Raw genomic sequence first — 23,878 nt, forward strand, 5'->3', positions numbered from 1 at the left:
CATCTAACTCCCGGCTCCGAGTTCCTGCCACATGTTTCTCAATTTCTCTGAGCTGTTTGTTTACGGCCACCATGTAGGTGGCTAATGTTACCTCTCCAATGTGGGTGGACATTCCCTTTTGTATTCCATATGGTCTTCCATAGAGTATTTCAAAAGGGCTCAACTTTAGTTCGAGGTTTCGTTCGAATTCGCAATAGTGCTAGTGGAAGAGCTTGGGGCCAGGGTAGATTAGCTTCCTGCCCCAGTCTTATGATTTGCTGTTTAATCAAATGATTCATTTTCTCCACCTGGCCGCTTGATTGGGGGCGGTATGGGGTGTGAAGTTCCCAGTCTATGCTCAGGTGGCTACTAATCTGTTGCACTATTTGGAAATGAAATGTGATCCTCTATCTGAGGATATTGTGGCTGGAACTCCGAAGCGCGGTATTATTTCTTGTAATAATACTCTGGTCACTTCTCTAGCTTTGACAGTTCTGGTGGGGAACGCTTCTGGCCACCCTGAAAATGTATCTGTCAATACCAGCAAATATCGATACCCCCCTTTCCTTGGGAGTTCTGAAAAGTCAATTTGCCACTGTTGTCCAGGCCCATGGCCTCTCCCAATCTGACCGAGTTTTGGCCTGGGGATATTTTGGGGGTTAGTCTGGAGGCAAAGATGACACTGTCGGGTCACCTGAGTAATAGTGACATATAAATTCCTAGCAACAATTCTTTCAATCAGGTATGTGTATAGGGCATTTATTCCCCAGTGCGTTTTCTGGTGTTCTTCCCTTACTAGTGACCACAATAAATCAGAAGGGATTACCAGTTTCTTTTCAATGGTAGCCCACCCTTCTTGGTTATACGTCCCTTTTTGATCTTCAATTAATTTCCTATCTCTCTTGTTGTATTCTGGCTTACCTTCAAGGGAGATTTGTCCATCTGGAATAAGGACTCCTTCAGTAGCTACCTCACCCTTTGCTGCTTCTTTTGCCTCTCTATCCGCCAGCTCATTTCCTTCTTCCAATTCTGAGCTCACTTTTTGGTGTGCCTTAATGTGCATAATTGCTACCTTTTCAGGCAGCTGAACTGCTTCCAGCAGCTGGATTATCTCTTGTGCATGTTTGATGTTCTTTCCCTGTGAGGTCAGCAGTCCCCTTCTCTTTCCAGATGGCCCCATGTGCATGTACAACTCCGAATGCATACCTTGAGTCTGTGTAGATGTTTATTCTCCTCCCCTTTGCCCTTTCCAAGGCACAGGTCTGGGCAATTATCTCAGCCTTCTGCGCGGAGGTACCTGTTGATAAGGGTCCAGACTCAATTACCTCTCTGCAGGTGGTCACTGCATACCCAGCATGTCGCTTCCCACTGGCAACATAGCTGCCCCCATCAGTGAACCAGGTCTCTGCATTGTCCAAAGGAGTGTCCTTTACGTCTGGGCGGCTGGAGTAGGTAGCTTCAATGGTCTCCAGGCAATCGTGGTGTACTGCCTCTCCTTGATTTCCACTGAGAAAGGAAGCTGGGTTGACAATATTAGTCACCACGATCTCTACATCATCTTGCTCTACCATGATGGCCTGATATTTCAGAAACCTCTGCGGTGAAAGCCAGTGGCCACCCTTTACTTCCAGTGCTGCGGACACTGTATGGGACACTAGCACATTCAATTTTTGTCCCAGGGTAAACTTGCGTGCCTCTTGAATGTTCAGCACAACTGCTGCTACAGCTCTGAGGCAACCTGGCCATCCTTTGGCTGTTGCATCTAGCTGCTTAGAGAGGTAAGCAACTGCCCTTCGGTATGGACCCAAGTCCTGAGACAGTATTCCCAGGGCAATTCCCTGTTTCTCATGGGAAAATAGGAAGAATGGTTTACTCACATCTGGAAGTCCCAAAGCTGGAGCTGACATGAGAGCATCCTTTAGCTGGTGAAAGGCCCGTGTTGCTTCTTTGGTCCACTGGAGATCTCTGCTTCCATTGGCAATAAGAGCATAGAGGGGTCTGACGAGCAGTCCATAATTATAAACCCACAGCCGGCACCATCCTGCCATGCCTAAGAAGGTTCGGAGTTCCTTAATTGTCTGGGGTTTTGGGGTTTGGCATATGGCTTCCTTGCGAGCCTGCCCTCAAGTCCATTGCCCAGCACTCACCTCATACCCCAGGTAGATAACTTTCTGTTTCACTACTTGTGCCTTTTTCTTTGATACTCTGTATCCTTGGAGTCCTAGGAAATTCAAAAGGCTTACCGTCCAGGCCACACATGCTTCCCTCGTCTGAGTGGCCACTAGAAGGTCATCCACATACTGCAAAAGCCTCCCTCCTTCCTGTGGAGCTTCCCAGGACTCCAGATCCTTTGCAAGTTGCTCCCCAAATAGAGTGGGGGAATTTTTCCAGCCTTGGGGTAGTCTGGTCCATGTGAGCTGGATTTTGCGCCCACTTTTAGGGCTTTCCCATTCGAATGCAAAGATTTTTTGGCTGGCTTCATGGATGGGGAGGCAAAAGAAGGCATCCTTTAAATCTAGAACAGTAAACCAGGTTAGCTCAGGTGTTAGGCAAGTTAATAAAGTGTATGGATTGGCTACCACCGGATACAGATCTTCTGTTATTTTATTGACAGCCCTCAAATCCTGTACTATCCGGTATGACCTATCAGATTTCCGAACAGGCAAGATGGGAGCATTGAAATCAGATTGGCATTCTTTCAGTAATCCTAACCGCAGAAAATTTTCGATTATTGGGCTGATTGCTTCCCTATCCTCTTTCTTTAGGGGGTACTGCTTGATTCTTACTGGATGCACTCCCTCCTTGAGTTTGATTACTATGGGGGAGGCGTTTTTTGCCCTTCCTGGCACATCAGAGGCCCACACCCCAGGAAATACCTGACCTAGTATTTCCTCATCAATTTCTTCCTTAATGCCAATAGCAGTCAGAGTTAAACTTAATACCTCTATGTACTTTTGATCATTCACCTCCAGAGTAATTTCCCCATTTTTGAATGTAATGGTTGCTTGTAATTGTTCCCATAAATCTCTCCCTAAAAGTGCCCTTGGTGAATTAGGCATGTACAAGAATTTATGAATACCCCATTGTTTTCCCAATTTATACCTCAAAGGTTTACAAAAATATGCCCTTTCAGACTGGCCAGTTGCCCCCTGCACTACAACATAATCATTTTCCACAGGCACTAAAGCTTTATTTAAGACTGAATATGTAGCTCCCGTGTCCTTCTTTTCACAGGACTTCACAGTAGCTTCCCAGTCCTCCTCCCACACACTCCAAGTGGCAGGTATCAGATGCGATTTCCCACACACAAGTTTTAAGATCTTAGACTCTGAATCAGCTTGATCAGAAACCTCTAATCTACACTTGGGGCACGTGCTCCGTCGCCTGTTAGAACAACAATACCAACGTTTCCCACAAACTACGCACTGTAATAATACCCACGCAGCGTGCCAGCCTCTTGATGCGCCAAAGGCTACTCGAAATTTCCCGCAAAAGCAAGCTATTCCATTAATTACAGGGAGCTCTAAATCTTCTACGGCAAGCTGTTCCCAGTCCAGACTTACAAGAGTGCCAGCTGAAGTCCGGTAGAGCCCCTCTAAATGAACTCGTTCATCTCCCCTATCTATCCAATAATTCACGGGATTCACAAATTCCCAAGGGTCGAGTCCAAACCACTGAGGCAGAGGAACCCCTCGGGTTCGTCTAGCCACGGTGAAAGCATGCACAACCTACACCACAATTTACCACCTTTACTCAATAAACGCCCTCACCCATGCGTTTCCACAGTTTACTCTGTTTTCTCTGTCGGGCGCTCCCCGCCCCCACAGCCTGCCTCGGCTGGCGTTTACTCAGCCTCCCAAGCGGCGGGCAGAACCTTCACCCCCCCGTGCAGCCTGCTTCGGCCAGCGTTTACTCAGCCTCCCAAGCGGCGGGCAGAACTTTCGCCCCCCCGCGCAGTAGAGCACTATGGATCTACTCTCTTCTATACACCATACACTTTATACGCTTGCACAATTACAAATACAGCGCGCTGATCACACAATGCAACATACAGCAACACAGTGTCCGGACACCACTCACACACACACAAACAAAGAAAACATATGCAGGTTCAGCTCTGCCCTATCAGAACATGAACCCCAATACACGCATACACGGGTTCACCAGCTCACCCCAGAGCCGCTGGCGGTCCTGCTCTATCAGGACGACGAAACGATGAACCCCATCTCTAATACAGCTGCTCTATCAGCTGATCCCAGATGCCTCTGGGTGGTTAATTCCCTTGCTCTCCTTCCTCTTCCCCCCCCGGGGCCCCTCAGTACATACCATATCTTCCTCCGCAGGCCAGCAGGTCCTTGTCTGTCCCAGCAGGAGGCAAGTCGAGACGAGCGGAGCTTCCTCCAGGAAAATCCTGGGGGGCGCCTAGGAGTCCGTCGGTCCCCCCCCCCCCGCCACTGCGGGGACAGAGATGGAGACGGAAAATAGAAAATATCTCTTTCTCCTGGCTGGCTCGCCGAGAATGATTTGCGGAGAAAAGAAGAAACCTCACAACTTTGTAAAAGTTGTAAAGCCCGGTATGCTTTTATTACGACGCGCGCCGGACGCAAGCCTCCCCAAAAGGCATGCGTACCTCCGAAGACTTCGAGTCCTCTTTTTATCCCCCTTCCAAATGCATATGCATACAGTTTCACAATAAGTTCATACATATTCATTCCGCGTGACATTTAGCACCAGTTCTTCTTTATCAAAGGAATTTCTAGGTCGGGGGCAAATTGACCTCGTGGTCTTTTCTGTTTTTCTTTCTCTGTCTCCTTGTTGTCTCTGGAATGCGGCCTCTCCTTCAGCTTTGGCTCCACAGACCCTTCACCTCTTCCAGGCACTTCACCTAGTTCAGGATGGATCCCTACTCTGTCTCAGTAGTTATGTCAGCACTTGGCACAAGCGAGATAGCTCTCATGAAAATTTGGTCCCCGAGCCCTGGTCTGATGTCCGGTTTATCTCGGCTGTTTGAGGGGCCTGGAAAGGCCCGGAGTGGCCTTGGGGCAGCCCGCGTATCGAAGGACGAGAAGAGGCTTCAGTTCTTCTTTCTGTTTTTATGTTTATTAATTGTTTATCTAAAAGATGTTCTTTCAGCCGAACAGAGATCTGCTCAGCAGTCAACCATGGGCACACTGTCTGCCCTCCCGGGCAGCCACGTATCTTTATACCCATTGTTACGTGTACAATATTTATCATTTTTCTCCAATACCACTTATTCTTATAACTCGGTGCACTCTCAGTAATAACCAATCCAAAAGTGCCACCGTGGCCAAAGAAGATGGAGGAGAAGAGGAAGAAGAAGAAGGACAGGACACACCCCAATTCCTCCATCTTACTCCTCTAAACCCCCCTGTACATAAATCTTAAACCCTGTTTCTCACCCTCTAATTAACTAATCCCTTCACCATTCACCCGGTGAAGCCCTCATCCTTGTCGTCTCCTGTGCAGGACCAAAGTCCAGCCACCAGACACTTCTGGCAACATTCCAGGAGTCCCGAGCCCCCCAAGGTGGTCTCGGTGGCTCAGCATCTCAGGACTGATATCTTGAGATCCGACAGTCTGACCCTCATCTTTATTCACAAAGATGTTCCATATGCATTACTTTGCACAACTTTCAATGCATGTTCAGCCCCTGGCCCCGCCTGTCCTAGCCTTGCATGGTAATTAGATCCACTCCCTTCTGAGCATGCATTGTTTGCTGTGGTGTTCGCACAGGGGGGTCTTTGGTGGTCTCTGAGGCAAAAGGCTGTGGTCTTCATGGTTGAACTTTTGAACTTTTCTCCTTTGTGCACGCGCTTTGGTCCCTTGGTGCTTATCTGAGTACGTCTGTCGGTCTTGATGAGCTTGGAGACAGAGGAGCCTTTTTCTCTATATTTCTTGCATTCCTTGGTCTTCTCCCGGTTTTGTTCTTTATCGCAAGAAGCTTCAGAAATGTTTCATTTTTCTATGCCCTTTGTACCATGGCAGAGATTTCTTAAGTAAAAGGCTAAAATTCAACACACAAGTCTACAAGCTATAATTTAAATGCGTAAATCATATTGCTAACTTGAGTGAACCACCAAAACCTCCATTTCATTACTATGACAACATATGACCTCCAATCAAGATTTAAGGACATACACCCCACCACTGGACAGCAAAGAAGGAGTCGATGGACAGAACTTTGGGAGGGGCTAAATGGTTAAAAGGCCAAATCGCCATTGTGTGGATGAGCACATGGTGGGAAAAAATCCTTTGCTCCCAGCCCAGTAATATTTTCTCTATTTAGTCATATATTATATTTTTGCTAAGGTTTTAATAAACCTTTTAAATTTTTGAAAGTGAGTATCATTTCTCGCACAGATGTGGAGTTTGTTCAGGCATGATGCTTTCTCCTCTGTGCATTCCAAAAGATGGTTGGTGTATTGGCTTTCCACTACAAGGTTTTGGTATCTGGGGAGTACCAGGGTGGCTTCTGTGAAAAGCTGCCAGATGTCAGAGCCAATACCAGACGACTTCAAGACAGACCCACCACTGGCCAAGGCCAGGCCAATCAGCAATGGTGGTGTGACTTCCCACTCTTAAGGGGAAGGGACCACCCAAGATTCATAGATGCTCGCGGTTGAAAGGAATGATGAAAGCCAGAGGGTCTGCAAAAGCTTGCATCATTTTATTAGTTAATTACATACTTAGCATGGAATAGGTATGTTAGTCCCTGACCTACTATGTAAACACATGGCAGTGGGTTTTGGATAAAGTGGTAGAAAATACAGAAGGAGAGGAAGGAGAGGAAGGAGAGGAAGGAGAGGAAGGAGAGGAAGGAAGTTAGTTGTCTTATATAGCACGAGTTCTATTACCAATATAGTGCATGGATTTCATAGCCTCAGATTTTCATACCTCCTCAATGTTTCTCATAGGCAGCTCCTCTGAGCACTGCCTATTCCTGACCCTTGCAGCAGCTACCTAGCTCCTTCAACTCCCCTTCCCATCAGTCCACTCTTTTATACCACTAGTTCTTATTTGCTGCAGGTGTTGCCTGTTATCATCTGGCCTGCTCCTAATGTTTAGTAATAGGGTCCAGCTGCAACTTGTTGGGAGATAAGATTACATTCTACATTACCCATATGGTGTCCCACAGGGAGGGAACATCACATCACCAGTCCTGGCTATTAATGTTTGAGACACGCACAGTAGCCCCCTTATCTTCCAAGCTTCTACAGATGGTAGTGCCTCTGGGATAGCATCTTTGGGGGGGGATTGCTGCACAAGAGCAGCTGTGAGAGGAGTGCGAATATGTGAGAGAAACAACTGCTGACACCAAGGTCCGTGGAGAAGGGAGGGGAGGAGGTGCTCCAGGCACTAGAGCAGATTCCCCTGCAGCCTGTGATGAAGACCATTGTGGGGCAAGTTTTCTCCATGTACCCCATGGAAATTAATGGTGGAGCAGCCTGTGGAGGACCCCATACTAGAGCAAGTGGATGTGCCCAGAAGAGGTTGTGACCCTGTGGGAAGCCCATGCTGGAGCAGGCTCCTAACAGGACCTGTGACCCTGTGGTGGACAGTAGTGTTTTGACCTTGGCTGGGTGCCAGGTGCCCTGTAAGCCAGGGCATCCACCTGCTCTGGCATGGAGCTCCTCCACAGGCTGTAGGTGGATCTCTGCATCCCTGTGGATCTCCATGGGCTGCCAGGGCACATCTTCTTCACCATGAGCTGCAGAGGAATCTCAGCTCTGGGGCCTGGAGCACCTCCCCCTCCTCTTTTTTCACTGATCTTGGTATCTGCAGAGCTGTTCTTCTCAGATGTTCTCACTCTGGTCTTCTCTGGCTGCAATTACAACTGCGCAACAACTTTTCTTTCTTCTTAATGATGTTATCACAGATGCTTTCCTACCATTGCTAATTGGCCCAGCCTTGACCAGCTGCACATCCATCTTTGGAGCCACCTGGGATTGGCTCTGCCAGACATGAAGGAAGCTTCTAGTAGCTTCTCACAGAAGCCACCCCTGTAGCCCCCCTGCTACCAAAAATCAGGTCCTGCAAACCCAATACAGCCACAAGGGCTTATTGCTGACTCATGGACAGTTTGTTGTACACCAGTACCCCCAGGTCCTTTTCTGCAGTGCTACTTTCCAGCAGGTCACCCCTCGCTTGTACTGGTGCCTGGGATTATTCCTACCCAGGTGCAAGACCCTGCATTTTCCTTTGTAGACTTTCAGAAGCTTTTTCTGTCCATCTCTCCAACCTGTTGAGATCTTTCTAAATGTCAGCACAGCACTCTGGGGTATTGGCCACTCCTCCCAGCTTTGTATCATCAGTGGACTTGCTGAGGAGGCATCTACCCCTTCATCCAAGTCTTTGATGAACAAGTTAAACAATACTGAGCCCAGCATTGAATCTTGGGGCGCAGCACTAGTGACAGGCCTCCAACTAGACTGCAACTGATCACAACACTATTGACCTAGGGTGGCGTTATGATGCTTGCATTCCCATTCATGTGTTCTGTTAATGTTAGATATTATGTTCTGTACCTTTAAGACTGGCTCGGAACAGTGAAAGTTTTGTTTTGGGTTTCTTATCAGCCTGGCGGGACACAGAGACTGCAGCTTTTGCTTTTTCTGCTTTTGCTTTTCGCTTTGCTCTCTCTCTCACTTTTGCTTGCTTTGCTTCTGCTTGCTTTTGCTTTTGCTCATTAGCTAGTTTAGCTAAACACTCTAAATTTCTTCCTGAACTGTTTCTCCTTTCTTTTTTTTTGACCATTTCGAACCTGCTCTGGACTAGGACCTGGGAAAACCAAGAGTTTGCACCTTGTAGCCTGCAGCAGCTGCCCCAGCGCTGGAGGGACTGAGAACAGAGCGACCACCCCCAAGAGAGACTTTCTGAATTTGTCATCTTTTTTCAGAGTGGTGTCATCCAGTATTGTTCATTTTGTGTACTGGGGGGTGCTGTGCCTGTTAAATAAACAGGTTCTTTCCACTTCTCTCTGAGGAATTCTTCCTAAACCAGTTGGGTGAGGGGCCCTGTGGGTTTGCTTTCTGGAGGGGCCCTCCTTTGGAGATTCTCTACCAAATTTGCCCTAAACCAGGACAAAATCTTGGCACCCAACGTGGGGTGAGAGAGAGAGTGGAAAAACCCTGTTTTGAGCACATTTTGGTTGCCATTACTCTCTGTTTGTTTAAAGCAGTTAATAGCCATGCTTTCTGAATTCATAATGTCTGTTGGGGTGAAGGCTTGCATGTATTTCTGGTCCCTAGGGTTTTTTGAGATCTTAATACCTCTGTGGTCCGTAGGTTTATTTTCTTACCCAGAAATAGTTCTAGTATTGTCCTTAATACATATTTTTTTTATAGCAGAGGGGCAGTGACCAGAATAGCTATCCTGCTGGGCTTGGTGGCAATGATTTGTAAGAAGTTTATAAACATGCTGGGGTCTGCTTCGTGTATGAATGGTTCCTGGCTATGGTTATGCATTCAATTTGTTAGAGGAGGAGCAGCAGGGAATGCTGCCTTTCAGATAGTTTTCAATCTACCTCTCTGTCCACTCATCCAACCCACACTTCCTGAGTTTGCCTATGAGGATGCTGTGAGAAAATGCCAAAAGCCTTGCTGAAGTCCAGGTAGACAGTATACACTGCTGTCCCCTCATCTGTCCAGGTAGTTGTCTTGTCATAGAAGGCAATAAGCTTGGTTAAGGATAATTTCTCTTCAGTGAATCCATGCTGACTATTGATCACCTTCTTGTCATCCATGGGGATAGACATGGCCTCCAGAGTGAGGTGCTCCATCACTTTTCCAGGGATTCAGGTGTTGCTGAGTGGTCTGTAGTTCCCTGGGTCCCCTTTCTTGCCCTTTTTGAATACGGGCACATTGCTTCTCTGGTTAACCTTTGTGAAGTAGATAGCTCTGGAAGACATTATTAATAAATTGTATCATGTTTGAGAATAGGAGCAGATCACTGTTAAATGCTGCTATTCTTTTAAATAATAACTGTCCTTATTGGTATTCATGTCTGAACAAAATTTAAATTCTTTTTACTTTCTGTTAATCTATAAAATTCCATGTTGTGTTTATGGAAAATAGTGCAGTGTAAAAACAAACAAGTGAAACACTGCATCACAGAGTATATGTTATAACCTAAAAATTATAAGTATTGCACAGAGCATATCAGATTTTCAGTTCCTGGAAAGGAGTTAAGGGGGAATGCACCATCACAATCAGTAAAAGTTCCTTTAAAACAACTGGATTCATTCTTTCAGATTTAATGAAAAGATGCTTATTAGAATAGGAGATTGTTCCCCTATAACTGTATCTTGTTTTCTTAGCCTCCTCCAGGAAATGTGAGAATGACTCATGTACCCAGTACCCAGCCAGCAATAATGAAACCAACAGAAGAATCACCTGCTTACACACAAATTTCAAAGGTTTGTTTATAACTTTCAGGCACTATTGGAATATGGATCCCAATATTACCAGTTAGATGGTGCCTGGGCCAGTCTGACCTCGCTGCTGAGCCAAAGGCGGCTTCTGTGGTGCTTTACCCCAGAGATACCTCGGCTGCTGGAGATTGCAGCAGGACACTGAACGAGTCCAGGCTTGTCAGGAACTCCGTTTACCTCAGGAGAGAGAGCTTCTGGCGATGGTGAAGAGAGAAAAGGAGAGGATTCTGCTGGAGGGTTATATCCAGATGTTTATTCCATGGTTACAGAGGTCTGAACCGGGGCAACTGCTCCAACCAGAATGGAGGCCGCATGGTCTGATTAACCTTTTAAGCTCGGGGACAGGGGAAGGGGAGGGGACAGGTGAGCTACCAACCAGGTGAAAGGGGCAGGGTCTCAAGGGACTAGGGACACCCATACGGGCCAATGTCCCCCAGGCCTGAGGAGCATCCTTTGAAATCGACCAACCACACGACGCCTTGCTGGTATGTTAGCCTGATTGACAGGGCACACTCAGCAAGGGGCGAGGGGGAAGGGAGAAGGGAATATTGGCACACCTGAGAAAGGGACCCGGAAGCTAAAAACACACCACAACAAGGCACTAGGTTCCCTTCAATTATAGTAATATAAATACACTTCTGAAGTTGTATATGTTATAAATAAACATTGTTTTCCTAATAATTTATGAAAATGAATACTGCCTTTAAGTAATCAGTTACTGCATGAATTTGTGTAATATTAGGTTGATCTTCATAACTGAAGATGTTAAATTTTGGAAAATAGACTTGGAATATTAATTTTGTGTTTGTATGTTTTTAATTGCTAATAATGCTTATTTTGTTCAGGAACATGCCTTGGCCCAGGCAGAACTGCTAAAGCGTCAAGAAGAAGTGGAAAGAAAAGCAGCTGAATTAGATCGCAAAGAAAGGGAAATGCAGAGTGTAAATCAGCAGGGGGGTATGCATAAAAATGTTTTTTTTTTAATTACAGAAATTTCACTTTTTCTTAGAAACTGTTTTAGTTTTACAGTGTTACTGTAGTGAAACAGATCAAAGGGGATTTTATAACCTCCTCAGGAAAAGAAAATTTATTTCCTTTGGAACAATGCAGTGAATAAAAACTGGCCTGTGCAGATTCTCACAGCAAAAATTTTAAATGAGGCCTATGTTACATGTTACTCTCTGCTATCAGCTATTTTTATTCTAGGTTAATATCCAAGTAATACTGTTGAATAGAAATGGAGCAGTTTGAGAAGTAACTTCATAAGTAAGATCTCTTTGATTTCTCTTCTGTCAGTATTTATAGTTGTAGGAGAATTTTGCTCTTTTGAAACATTTTTTTATCTTTTGGCTATGTTTCAGACATTATTATATGCTAATTGCAGAAAGATTTATTTTATTATTAATATTCTATTAATTTTTCATATGTTGCTTTGTAACCCATAGTTAAGATCTGTATCTCATTTTGCCACAACATTTAAGTAACCTTCAGTTTTTATACTGCAATTTCACATATGGAATTTACATCCTCTTAACTGAAGATACTTTGCTAGAATTAGATCTACTGGAAAAATTTTAGACTGAAATTAAAAAACCTCAAACAAACCAAAACACCATGCAAGGTTGATGTTGCATGTTCTTTTCACTTGTATCTAGAAATCTGACTGTTGTATTTCCACATGTGCTGAGATGTTTTTGCTGCTGTGGCTATTAGAATATACAGCAGCACAATTCCAGATTGCAAGACCACTTAGTAATTCAAATTCTTAGAAACTTTATGTCACTCATCTGCTAGGATCTGGGAATAAGGAATAGCTATTCTTCTAAGGAAAAGAATCATGATGATATTGTCCCTACATTAAACAATTTTTATTTTCTCAGTATTTATTCTTTTCAATGTCTCTATTAAATCTCTGTACCTCTTCTCCCAGATAATTTTTTGCTTGCTTGCTTTTTATTATTCTTCTCCATATATTGCTCTTCATCTAATTTCACTGACTTATATTGATGATCTATATTGATCACTTGTCTCTTTCAGGCTTCAGGGACAGTCTTGTTCATCTATATCATAGGAAACAACTCTGATACTGCATGCATGTTTCATGATATTTCTAAAATGGATATTTAGTGTTTTATTATGTTGCAGTTGTCTCCTAGTTTTGGCCAGAACAGAGTTAATTTTTCTTTTCTGCAGTAATGTGGCTGTGGGAGTGTCTAGGAGGTTATTCCATACTACCTTATGTCATTTGCCAGGGGTGGGGGAAAAGGACTTTCTCTCTTGCTTCTGAGAAGAAGGGTGCTCCTTCCACGGGGAAAAAGCATGGCCGGTAAAATGGTTGATATTGCCACAGACTTTCTGTGTAAATAGTTTCTTTGTCTTATACCTTTTTTTATTACTATTGTTGCTGTTACTGTTCATTTTCTTATCTCATTGCTGTTTCCAGTAAATTGTTTTTCTCAACCTGTCATCTTTGCCTTTTGTGCTTACTAGAGGGGGAAGGGAAGTGAGTGCTGTCATGGTTACAGTGGGAGCACTGAACTGGGGAATATCATTTCTAAACCATGACAAGTTGTTCACATCCAAGTGCTTGGAGAGTCCATGAAGAATCTAAAGGATTCTTTGGGAAGGTTGAATAGGGAAGAGAGAGCTCTGAAAGCTTGAAAGAGAATATTGGAGTTTTGCCAAATGACTGCATAAAAGGTACTGCACATGAGAAATTGTATGTTATGAATGAGGAGAACAATATTCCTTTCCTTCTGATTTTTTTCTTGTCACACTCATGCAAACTCCTTTGGAAACATTTTAGAGATACTTTGATTGGACAACAAAGTCTTTTGCAATAGTACTCCAGCTATTTGCATTCAAGATGCTGGCTGCACATTTAGGACACTTGTCATATGCAACTGACAAAAATTAAAAGATCTTCAAGCTGGTAGGTCTGCTCAGCAATAGGTCTAGGGAGGTGATTCTCCCCCTCTACTCTGCTCTTGTAAGACCCCACTTGGAGTACTGCACCCAGCCCTGGGGCCCCCAACATAAGAAGGATGGGGACCTGGTGCTGTTGGAGCAAGTCTAGAGGAGGCCACGAAGATGCTCAGAGGGCTGAAGCACCTCTGCTATGGAGACAGGCTGAGAGTTGGGGCTGTTTAGCCTGGAGAAGAGAAGGGTCCATGAAGATCTTTTAGCAGCTTTCCAGTACCTAAAGGGGGCCAACAAGAGAACTGGAGAGGGACCCTTCACAAGGGTATGTTGTAAGTGGACAAGGGGAAATGGCTTTAAACTGAAGGAGGGTAGGTTTAGATTAGATAGTAAAAAGAAATTTTTTACCAAAAGGGGGGTCAGGCACTGGGACAGTTGCCCAGAGAAGTTGTAGATGAGTGTAGTGAGTTGACCTTGGCCAGGTGCCCGGTGCCCACTAACCCACTGTATCACTCCCTTTCCCAGTGGAACAGGGGAGACAATAAGATGGAGAACAAACAGTGGGTGAGATAAGGGAGTTTTATTACCATGAAAGAAAGAAAGAAGTGAGTCTGTGTGCACATAAGTGAAGGGAAAAGTCCATCTCTACTTCCCATCAGCAGCGATGATCGGACACTTCCTGGGAAGCAGGGCTTCAGCACTTGTGATTGTTCCTCCAGGAAGGCAAACATTGAAAACTCACAAATACCCCTCCTTCCTCCTCCCTCCCTTAGCTTTATATATCTGAGCTGACGTTATATGGTTGTGTCCCCTCCCAGGATTTTGCCCACTCATCCCTTTGATGGGGGAAGGAATGTCAGAGGGACAGCCTTACCCAGCAGTAGCCAAAACACTGGTCTGTTAACACCTGTCAGCTACTAATGCAAAGCACAGCACTGTGAGGGCTGTGAACTTTATCTCAATCAGACCCAATACAACACCCCATCCCTGGAGACATTCAAGGCCAGGTTGGAAGGGGCTTTGAGCAACCTGGTCTAGTGGAAGGCATCACTGCTCATTTCAGGGGGCTGGAGCTAAATGATCTTGAAGGTCTCTTCCAACCCAAACAATTCTATGATGTCCTCAGTTTTCTCTTTTCAGTTTCTACGCAGTATTGCACTTGAGTTTATGTAAGGACCTGATAAGAAAAATGCCTCCAAAATTGCTTAGTCATTGTGTCTACTTATCATAATCTCTTTTAACACCTGAAGACTATGTGCGGGATGGACTGTGAGCTGCCTTGAGGTCCAGAAAAAGAAGGGCAAAAACTGTGCTAAATCAGGAGGCGAGAGAGAGAGGTGTCGCCATCATATTTTCTGAAAAATCCCTTCCTGGGAAGCTGAGAAACCCCAGAGAAAAATGAAAACAATAATTATCTGATCTTCTTCTGTGTTTTGCTGCACCCCCAGTCCTACTTTCTTTCCCACCGACAGCACAGGGAGACAAAAACATGGTCTTTTTAGTCCTTTTGTCACTTCTAAAAATCTTTCTTCAATTCACTTGAAGAGAAGAGTCTCTTCTGCTATGCCATGGGGTACTTCCCATGGGAGACAGTTCTCTGTGAACTTTTCTATTGTGGTTCTAATTTGCACAAGTAGCAGTCCCGCCCAAATCTGCTGCAATATGAAATCCTTCCCACGGGCAAAGCAGTCTTCCCACAACTGCTTTTTTTTCATGGGCCATTTAGTTAATGGGGTTTTGTTTTTAGGGATGAGCTATTCTAGTATAAAAGCAAGGGTCTTCGTCTTCTGTCTCTGGAAGCAAGGGTTCTCTCTCTGTACAAGCCTCTCTCCAGATCACAGCTTCTCAGCATCCACACGCTCCAGCATGAAAACCATTTTCTCGTGGGCTGCAGGTGAATTCTGCATCCCTCCATGCACTTCATGAATTACAGGGAAACTGTTGTATTATAGTCCTCACTATGGCTTGCAGAAAAATCTCAGCTCTGATGCTCGGAGCACCTCCTTCTCCCCCTCCCTCTATTGCACCGACCTTAGTGTCACCATGTTGTTTTTCTCATATGTCTTCATTTTTTTCTTTTCTCTGATTTGGGAGAGAATTGGTCTTTGTCTGGTCTCAAGTTCTATCAATTGAAAAGTTTTTATAGAGTTCTGCAGCACTGAAAAGCTGATTCTGTCCAGGCTCTGCATTGGGGAATTGCTTGTCATGTCTCTCATTGCTCATCACATGGTCCTCACCGGCATTGTACTAGCTGTGCAGGCTGCTGGCTCCACTCCACACTTTTCCTCATGTGGGGCACTGAATAAATAAAAGCAAACAAATTCATTGCGAGCCATGCCGAGGTAGCCGCGGCTGCGTGGTGCTGCCCTGGCTGCCCCGATCTTGGCAACGCATTCCCGGCCACGTGGCCCCAGCCATGTGGTCGCTCCTGGCACTAGTTTTGGCCGCATGGCTGTTCACAGTGCCAGTATGGTCCCTGGCGGCATGGCCTAGCGGCGCCGCCAAGAAAGGGACCAGCTGGCTCTGCAGGGAAGGGGCCCGGCTGGCCCCCTCACCACTCCTTGGAGGCGAGGGGAAAAGAGAGCTTCCTGTGGTTTTGTCTTTCTTAAATATGTTATCATAGAGGTGTTACCAGCTTCTCTACTTGGGTTAGCAGCATGCCTATTCTCATGAAGCAATATGCGGAATAAATAGACTCCACAACCTGATGTAGTTATGAAGTAGGTATGTATGTCAGTGCCCGGCACAGGCGAGATAGCTCTCATGAAAGCTTGTGCCCCGAGTCCTGGTCTGACCCACATCTTTATTCACGAAGATGTTCCATATGCATTACATTACACAACCTTTTCATACATATTCAACCCCTGGCCCCGCCTGTCCTTTCCTCGCATGGTAATAAGATCCACACCATTGTGGGCATGCTTGCTTGCTGTGGTGGTCACATGGGGGTCTTTGGCAGTCTCTGAGGCCGAAGATTGTGGTCTTCCTCATGATTGAACTTTTGAACTTTTCTCCCATTGTGCGTGCGTGTGTGCGTTGTGGTCCCTTGGTGCTTATCTGAGTACGTCTGTCGCTCTTGATGAGCTTGGAGACAGAGGAGCCTCTTTATCTGGGTTTCTTGCATTCCTTGGTCTTCTCCCGGTTTTGTTCTTTATGCAAGAAGCTTCAGAAATGTTTCATTTTCCTATGCCCTTTGTACTATGGCAGAGATTTCTTAAGTAAAAGGCTAAAATTCAACACATAATTCTACAACCTAAAATTTAAATGCTTAATTCATATTGCTAACTCAAGTGAACTCCAAGAACCTCCATTTCACTCAGAGCCAGACAGCGACGAGTTCTGTCAGACATGGAGGAAGTCCCCAGCAGCTTCTCACAGAAAATCACTTCCATGGCTGGCTTCCTCCCTCCTCACCAAAAAACAAGCCATATAGAACCACCACAAATGGTCAGTGGAAGTGGCAGAAAATTTAACAGATAATTAGTGCCTTGTACCTGTTTGGACAGAACTACCAGCTTCATCTTTTCTGAATGGCAAAAGAAATAATGCAAGTGTGTAATTTTTGCAAGTTTTCTGTTCTTATGTGGTGGGTTGACCTTGGCTGGCTGCCAGGTGCCCACCAAGCTGCTCTACCACTCCCCTTCCCAACTGGATAGAGGAGAGAAAATAAGATGGAAAACAACTTGTACATTGAAATAAGTATTTTTACTAAAGCAAAAGCACAAGTTTGCATGTGCACAAGCAAAGTGAAAAAAAAAAAAAGAGGTTAATTCTCTACTTCCCATCAGTGAACAATGTTCAGCCACTTCCCAGGAAGCAGGACTTCAGCATGCATAGCAGTTGCTCCAGAAGGCAAACACTGCAAACAACAAATACCCCATCTTCCTCTTCCTTTCCTTAGGTTTTATATCTGAGCTGATATCATATGGTATGGAATATCCCTTTGGTTATTTTGGATCAGCTGGCCTGGATGTTTCCCCGCCCAGGATCTTGCCCATCCCCCAGCCTACTGACTGGGGGGAAGAATATTGGAGAGACAGCGCTGATGCTGTGCCAGTAGTAGCCAAAACACAAGTGTGTTCTCAACACATTTCCAGTTCCCAATGCAAAGCACAGCACTGGGAGGACTGCTATGGGAAAATGAACTCCAGCTCTGCCCCACCCAATACAGATAAACTGTTAGTAAAGGCATGGTTGAAGATAGCAATTGCAAGCAAAACCTTGTCAGAATTTCAAATAAAGTTTTCTTTAGGTTAGTCGCTAATTCAGCTCCACTTTTTTAATATGGTAATTAATGTATCTCTTGCATACAGAATTTGAAATGCTATGGTAAAGGTTTTTTGTAGTTATCTCAGTTGAATCTCTGAGTCTATGCTTGCATTTACTTGTGTTCTGCAGAATGTATACTCTTATCTGTGAGCAGATTAGCATACAGGAAATCCAAGTGTCTGATACTGTGCTGACCTTTGTGGTATCCTCACTCTGTCACACAACTATATCAAAATATATTGATACTGTAGGGAATCTTCTTGTAACAAAAAGAAGTAGTTTACACCATTTAAATAGCTGCTTTTCTTCAGGCTTACGGGCTTTTAGGTAAAGCTTTGACTGTAAAGTGTATTAGAAACTGGTTCAAAGTGTTAGAGATATCCAGGTATTACAAATATCAGCATTCTGAGAATGAAGAATGTTTTTCAGTCCCCAGTCTTTGTGTTCTACAAAGTATGAGAGTATGGTGGGGCTTAGAGAAATGCACATTTAAAACTCAAGGAACCTGAGAAATTGTTTTGTGAAGAATTCTCTTTTCTCATGACTTTATAGGAACTGTCAGATGCCTGATTAGTCTTTTACATAGATAAAATATTGTACTTTCCTTGATCTGTCTTGTACTTCGTTGTATTTTATTTCTGAAGTTTATTTTTATTATTGTGTGAGGATTGCTAATAAAACTTTGGGGTTTTGGTAGCCCAAGTTATCTATACACTTGTGAAATTTATGTATAAAACAATTTGAACAAGTCCAAATGCATCTCTTTCTGGCATACAGAGATTAAACTCTATTATAAATCACCTTTTTTTTCTTTCTGATTTGCAGGTAGAAAAAATAACTGGCCACCTCTTCCTGATAATTTTCCAGTAGGTCCGTGTTTCTACCAGGACTTTTCTGTAGACATTCCTGTAGAATTCCAGAAGACAGTAAAGGTTATGTACTATTTGTGGATGTGTAAGTATTTTCATTTAAAGAAAAGGCAAAGCGCATATTTGAACTTGATGATACATACTTGCTACTCTTGCTTTTGCAATATCTGTAATGAGATTTTTTTTTTAAATTCAGAAGTCAAATGTTGAAATGAAATCTTTTTGTTAGCTTCAGTTTTAAATGTATTGGATTATTTAATAGAAATTTCCACAGGAAAAAAGGAAGAGGATTACCCAATGCAGATTAGTTGTGGTATAGTGCAGTTTTTTGTTTTTATTATCCCTGTTTTTGTAAAATGAGCTTTGACCATTTATTAATCTAGAAATAATTTTATTGTTTTTAAAATCAGCTTATATATTAAAAAGTATAATTTGCAATCGGTGTTAATAGACTGAGTTTAAGAAGTGTAATATCCATTTGCTTTATAATAACAGTTTTATATGGTTTAAAATATTTTTAGTTTATAGTGGAGACAATATAATTTTAGTCTGTTTTAAAAAATAGTGTAAATTAAATTAGCTGAAAAATCAGTCCATATTACAACTGTCCTTTGTACACCAAAAATTCTCTACAGTCTTTGTAGGGTTCATTATGCTCTCATTCAGGTGCTATGTTTTGACTGGAGAAATGCTGAATAAACCAAATGTACAAATGCCATGACATTTGTCTCTTCTGCCTTGTCCAGTGTGATGAGCACCTAATAAATACCCTGAGACTGATGAAATTCCAAAGATTTAGGTGCTTTGATGACATTAACATATTTTTATGATAATTAAGGGGATGTAAATTTTAGAACTCTTCTGTATTTTTTTTCAAATCTGCATACTTTTGCCTGGTAATCTGGTAGTCTTATTACTGCGACTGAACCATGTCACTGAAAAACATAAAATGAGCAGTCAGCATTGAAACAAGTGAATTCCACTTCATAGTAATCCACAGCTTTTTATAGTCATTGTTGGATTATTAATCTTTAAACAACTGGATTCACTGTAGAAGGTGGGACTAATCACTCATAAATCTCACAGATATTTAAGTTTTATATGAAATCTAAGATCAAGTACTCCAAAATTCTAGGATAGTTACTAATTCTGGCCATTTGCCTGACTGAATTCTAAAAAGTGCCATATGTTTCAAACATGAGGTGAAGTTGGGCAGCGAGAATTGGAATATTAATACTGTTTTTCTTTTTGCTACTTATGTCAATCAATAAAGGAAGCAGTGATATTATAGTATTTCAAAATGTATACGAGGTGTGCTCTTATACTAAGATGACAGATTTTCTTCCAGGTAGACTGAGATTTTTAACTGACTCCTCTTGTTCTTTTCCTTCTTTACCTTTTGTGCTCTCTGACTTAGGGATTTCTCAGGAAGGAAAGATGGAAAAGGGCATAATAAAGAAAAAGAAAGACAAAATCCATTTCAGGATTAAAAAAATAAAAAGACTGAGTATAGAACTTTGTGCCTTAGGGCTGGATGTTGACTCAATCTTTGTGATTTTTATTTCTATGGGATTTGGATCATATATCATTAGAGTGGCTTTGCTTCCTCAGTGGAGGCACTCATTACCATAGCAAACCATCCTGCTTCTCCTTGTTGCTCTACCCTACATTTTATTTCCTCTTCCAAAACTTCCTAGATTTTGTAAGGTCTAGGGGTCAGTGAACATAATCACGTTTGGATAAATCTGCCTGATCAACACTTTGTAAAGTAGGTTAGTTTTCCTCTTCCTTTTTTAGCAGCCCTAAGAACACACCTTTTTATTGAATTTTCATTTTTTGGGTGTTGCTTTTGTTGGTAGTAATTGTTATATCTTTAGTCTTGGTCTGTATGCATCTGAGGAAACTTGCCTGCTTCAGATCTAAATGCTCTTTATCTCTGCTTCTATCCCTATTCTGTGAATTCATCCATCTTTTCTCTATTTGTATCTGAAATCAGAGTTTTCAGATTCCTTGATGTGATTTTGTCTTTACACAATTTTTTTTCCCTGGGGAGAGCTTTTCTTTTTTTAACTGGCTGACTGCTCCCATGTTTTTATGAACTACAGCAAACAATTAACAATGGCTTCTGTCAGCTGCCAGTGGAGCTTTTCTATACTATCTTGTTTTTGCAGCTATTGCTGTTCTAGTTGCTTGCAGATAGAACAGCAGTTTGCCTGGCTCTGTACATCAAGCACTACTTTTTTGATCTTTTTTTGCTGTTACTACAGAAATGTCTCTTGACTGCTATCTGGCACCAAATATTTTTTTGTCTGAAAAGCCTGTTTTCCAGCTATTTTCTGTCTAAGGATACAATCAGTAGTACATATAACAGTCTGTTGATGTTTGTTTTGCCTGTTCCTGAGAACCTCCAAAAGGATGGACACTTCATAAACTCCCCCCAAGCCTGTTCTAGTATGTTGTCATCTTTATCCTTAGAAAGTGTTTCCATTATATAATTTAATTTTTCCCTTCCTATGGTTTATATTCCCTGTTCTGTCCACTGTTGTTATAGAGATAGATTTATGCCCATTTGCCACCATCATTTGTCAAAGTTAGCATAGTTCTCTCAGCCTTTCTTTGTACATCATGTTTGCTAGAGATCTGTTTTTTGTTGCTGTCTTACAGATTTGACACTTGGTCTACTCCATATTATTATGGGATTTTTAATGTGTATCATCAAGAACTGGAGAATGTGGGCTATGTCAAATATTTTAGCTGAAATCCTAATGTACCATGTAGAGTTAAAAAAAATACTTCCACATTTTTGGTAGTATGTTCTTGTGTTCTGTGCTGATCTAAGCTTGTTTCAGAATATATTTTTTTCTGATGAGAAATACTTGTGTCACTTGTAAGGTGTGTTTGCAAATGTCTTTCCCTCTCCACAAAGATCAGGACAGACAAGGAATAAAAGGTTAAACTACATTTGAAACCACTCTGATGTGCTTCAAGGTTGTGTGCAATCAGATTTCGCTAGCTTTATCCTCACTTGCCAGTTTCCATGTGTCTTCAAAGCCCTCCATTTTGCAGGTATCCCATTCCCCTTGAGGCATTCCATTACAGGGTGATAGTCCAGCTGGTTCCTGGAAAGAAGCATTCTTTTGTTGTGTACCCAGTGAGGACTTTGGTTTCCCAGGAATACCATCAATAAAACATTACTGAAATGAAACTTATTACAAAAATCTATTTTCATACAGTCCCAAATGAGACTACAAAATAATCATCTTAATAATGTAGATGCCTAATAGCATAAGTGCAACTTGTGATCTTTATCTACAATTAACTTTCAACTGTTAATGGATTATAAAGTGCAATTAATTAAGACAGGAAATGTATATGTAAGTAGAGTTCTTCTATACAAGGAAGCTTACACTAAGAAAAATGTTCATAGAATCATGGAATCCTAGAATGGTTTGAATTGAATGGGAGCTTAAAGATAATCTAGTTCTAACTCCCCTGCCATGGGCAGGGACACCTATTAGACCAGGTTGTCCAGATCTCCATCCACCTCTAGGGATGGGAAAGTCTACAATCTCTCTGGGCAAACTGTTCCAGTGTCTCACCACCCTCACAGCAAACAATTTCTTTCTAATATCTAATTTAAACCTACCCTCCTTCAGTTTAAAGCCATTCACCCTTGTCCTGTCATTACATGCCTTTGTGAAAAGTCCCTCTCCAGCCTCCTTCTAAGTCCCCTGTAGGTACTGGAAGGCTGCTCTAAGGTCTCCTTAAAGCCTTCTCTTTTCCAGGCTGAACAATCCCAATTCTCTCAGCCTTTCTTCATAGAAGTGCTCCATCCCTCTCATTATCTTGGTGGCCCTCCTCTGGACTTGCTCCCCCAGGCCAATGTCCTTCCTGTTTTGGTGGGTGTGGGAGACCCCTCTGGGGCCCCCTGCATGAGAGACCCCTTAATAAATGTTCTATGCCAGGACTGAGAGATGAACTGGACTTTTTTCGGTCTTCAGGTTGCTGTTTATTTTTCTCTTATCAGAAGTTCTGCACGCCGTCTGCACCATACTTAACACACACAGAGGAGACAGCCAAAAAGGTCACAAGATGCATAGTTTCAAGGTCTTTTAAAGCTGTTTCATCCAATTAACTCCTAAAATGTACTTTATTTCTACTTTTCTACCAATATCTAATTATTTGTCTGCTACATAGCACCTGCATTTTAGCTCTTTCTAACCAATCACTCTGTGCTACCAACACTTCTTCATGAAGGAGCCTATTTCACACTCTCTTAGATTCTGACTCATCCCAAAGTCTTGGAAGCCCTCTCCATGGACGAAGGTTAAAAGCAGTGTTTTCCTGGGAATCAGGACCTGTCAGGACAATCAGGGAAATATTCCCCATGCCCTGAGTTCCAACAGAGGGGCTCAGAGCTGGACACAGTACTCCAGGTGGGGCCTCACAAGAGTGGAGTAGACAGGCAGAATCACCTCTCTGATCCCACTGCTCTGGATGCAGCCCAGGATACGATTGGCTTTCTGAGTTGCAAGTGCACATTGAGAGCTCATGTCCAGCCTCTCATCTACCGGCACTCACCTCCAAGTCCTTCTCAGCAGGGCTGCTCTCAACCTGTCCGTTTCTCAGCCTGTATTGATACTGGGGGTTGCCCTGACCCGGGTGCAGCACCTTGTACTTGATCTTGTTGAACCTCATGAGATCCTCATGGGCCACTTCTTGAGCTTGTCCAGGTCCCTCTAGAGCAACTGATGAGTGACTTTTTTATTGACCTCACCTGCTTCCACAGCTGAATTAGAATCAGGCTTTCTTAGATCATTTCAGTGAGTGCTGTATTGGTATAGCTGTGAAATTATTGTCATGTAGACATTGCATGATGCAAACTTCTGCTAAAGCCTTAGGCCATTTCAGCTCTCAGGTGGTCATTATCTCTAATAACTTGTATCACTGTTAAATTTGAAGAGAGAAGTAGTTGGAAGGTATTTAAACCATTACCCTGAACATGAAAACACCTGTGTATTCATACAACCACAAAGCTTATCTAGGTGACTTGATGGCATTGGCTTGCAGCAGGTATAGAGAAGAGTGAATAGAGTGAAGGGAGACTTGTCAGTGAATTCCTGTCTTAGTCTGTAGCTTGCTAATACTCAATTTTTATGACTGAGATTCTGTGACAGTAGTGAAGTAGACCCCTGTGTTGCCAGGGTTATGTGCTAGTATCAGTAGTGGGTGAGACGTTTCTTCAACCCTCTTCTGCAGTGATGGTATTCTTTTAAAACTTGTCCTGTTTTTGTAACTGCAGTTACAAAAAAAAAGTAATAATTTTGGAAAGGTCAAACTCCTTCAGAATGGGGACTTTTCTATTAATCTTGGGCATCTCCCTATTTTCCAG

The 23,878-nt window shown here is 43.1% G+C and overlaps 1 protein-coding gene and 1 long non-coding RNA gene across 12 annotated transcripts in view; one reads left to right on the top strand and one right to left on the bottom strand.

The window, feature by feature from the left end:
* The window catches only part of LOC141726972 (secretory carrier-associated membrane protein 1-like), a 132,353-nt gene that overhangs the window by 70,068 nt on the left and 38,407 nt on the right, over positions 1-23,878 (top strand). For 9 of the 11 annotated variants that reach the window (XM_074532134.1, XM_074532126.1, XM_074532131.1 and 6 more), the window contains 3 exons: positions 10,316-10,414; positions 11,275-11,386; positions 18,443-18,571. In XM_074532134.1, the coding sequence (XP_074388235.1) occupies positions 10,316-10,414; positions 11,275-11,386; positions 18,443-18,571 (340 nt within the window). Of the gene's footprint in view, positions 1-8,775; positions 8,911-10,315; positions 10,415-11,274; positions 11,387-18,442; positions 18,572-23,878 lie in introns of all 11 variants that reach the window. The other 2 variants (XM_074532129.1, XM_074532128.1) reach the window with 2 other exon arrangements.
* LOC141726973 (uncharacterized) overlaps positions 1-23,878 on the bottom strand; it is an 88,565-nt gene that overhangs the window by 2,738 nt on the left and 61,949 nt on the right. The window contains exon 3 of the long non-coding RNA XR_012577930.1: positions 4,306-9,896. This is a non-coding gene — a long non-coding RNA (uncharacterized LOC141726973). The remainder of the gene's footprint in view (positions 1-4,305; positions 9,897-23,878) is intronic.

Source organism: Zonotrichia albicollis, chromosome W (genome assembly GCF_047830755.1).
Source record: "Zonotrichia albicollis isolate bZonAlb1 chromosome W, bZonAlb1.hap1, whole genome shotgun sequence".
In the NCBI taxonomy this organism is placed as follows: Eukaryota; Metazoa; Chordata; class Aves; order Passeriformes; family Passerellidae; genus Zonotrichia; species Zonotrichia albicollis.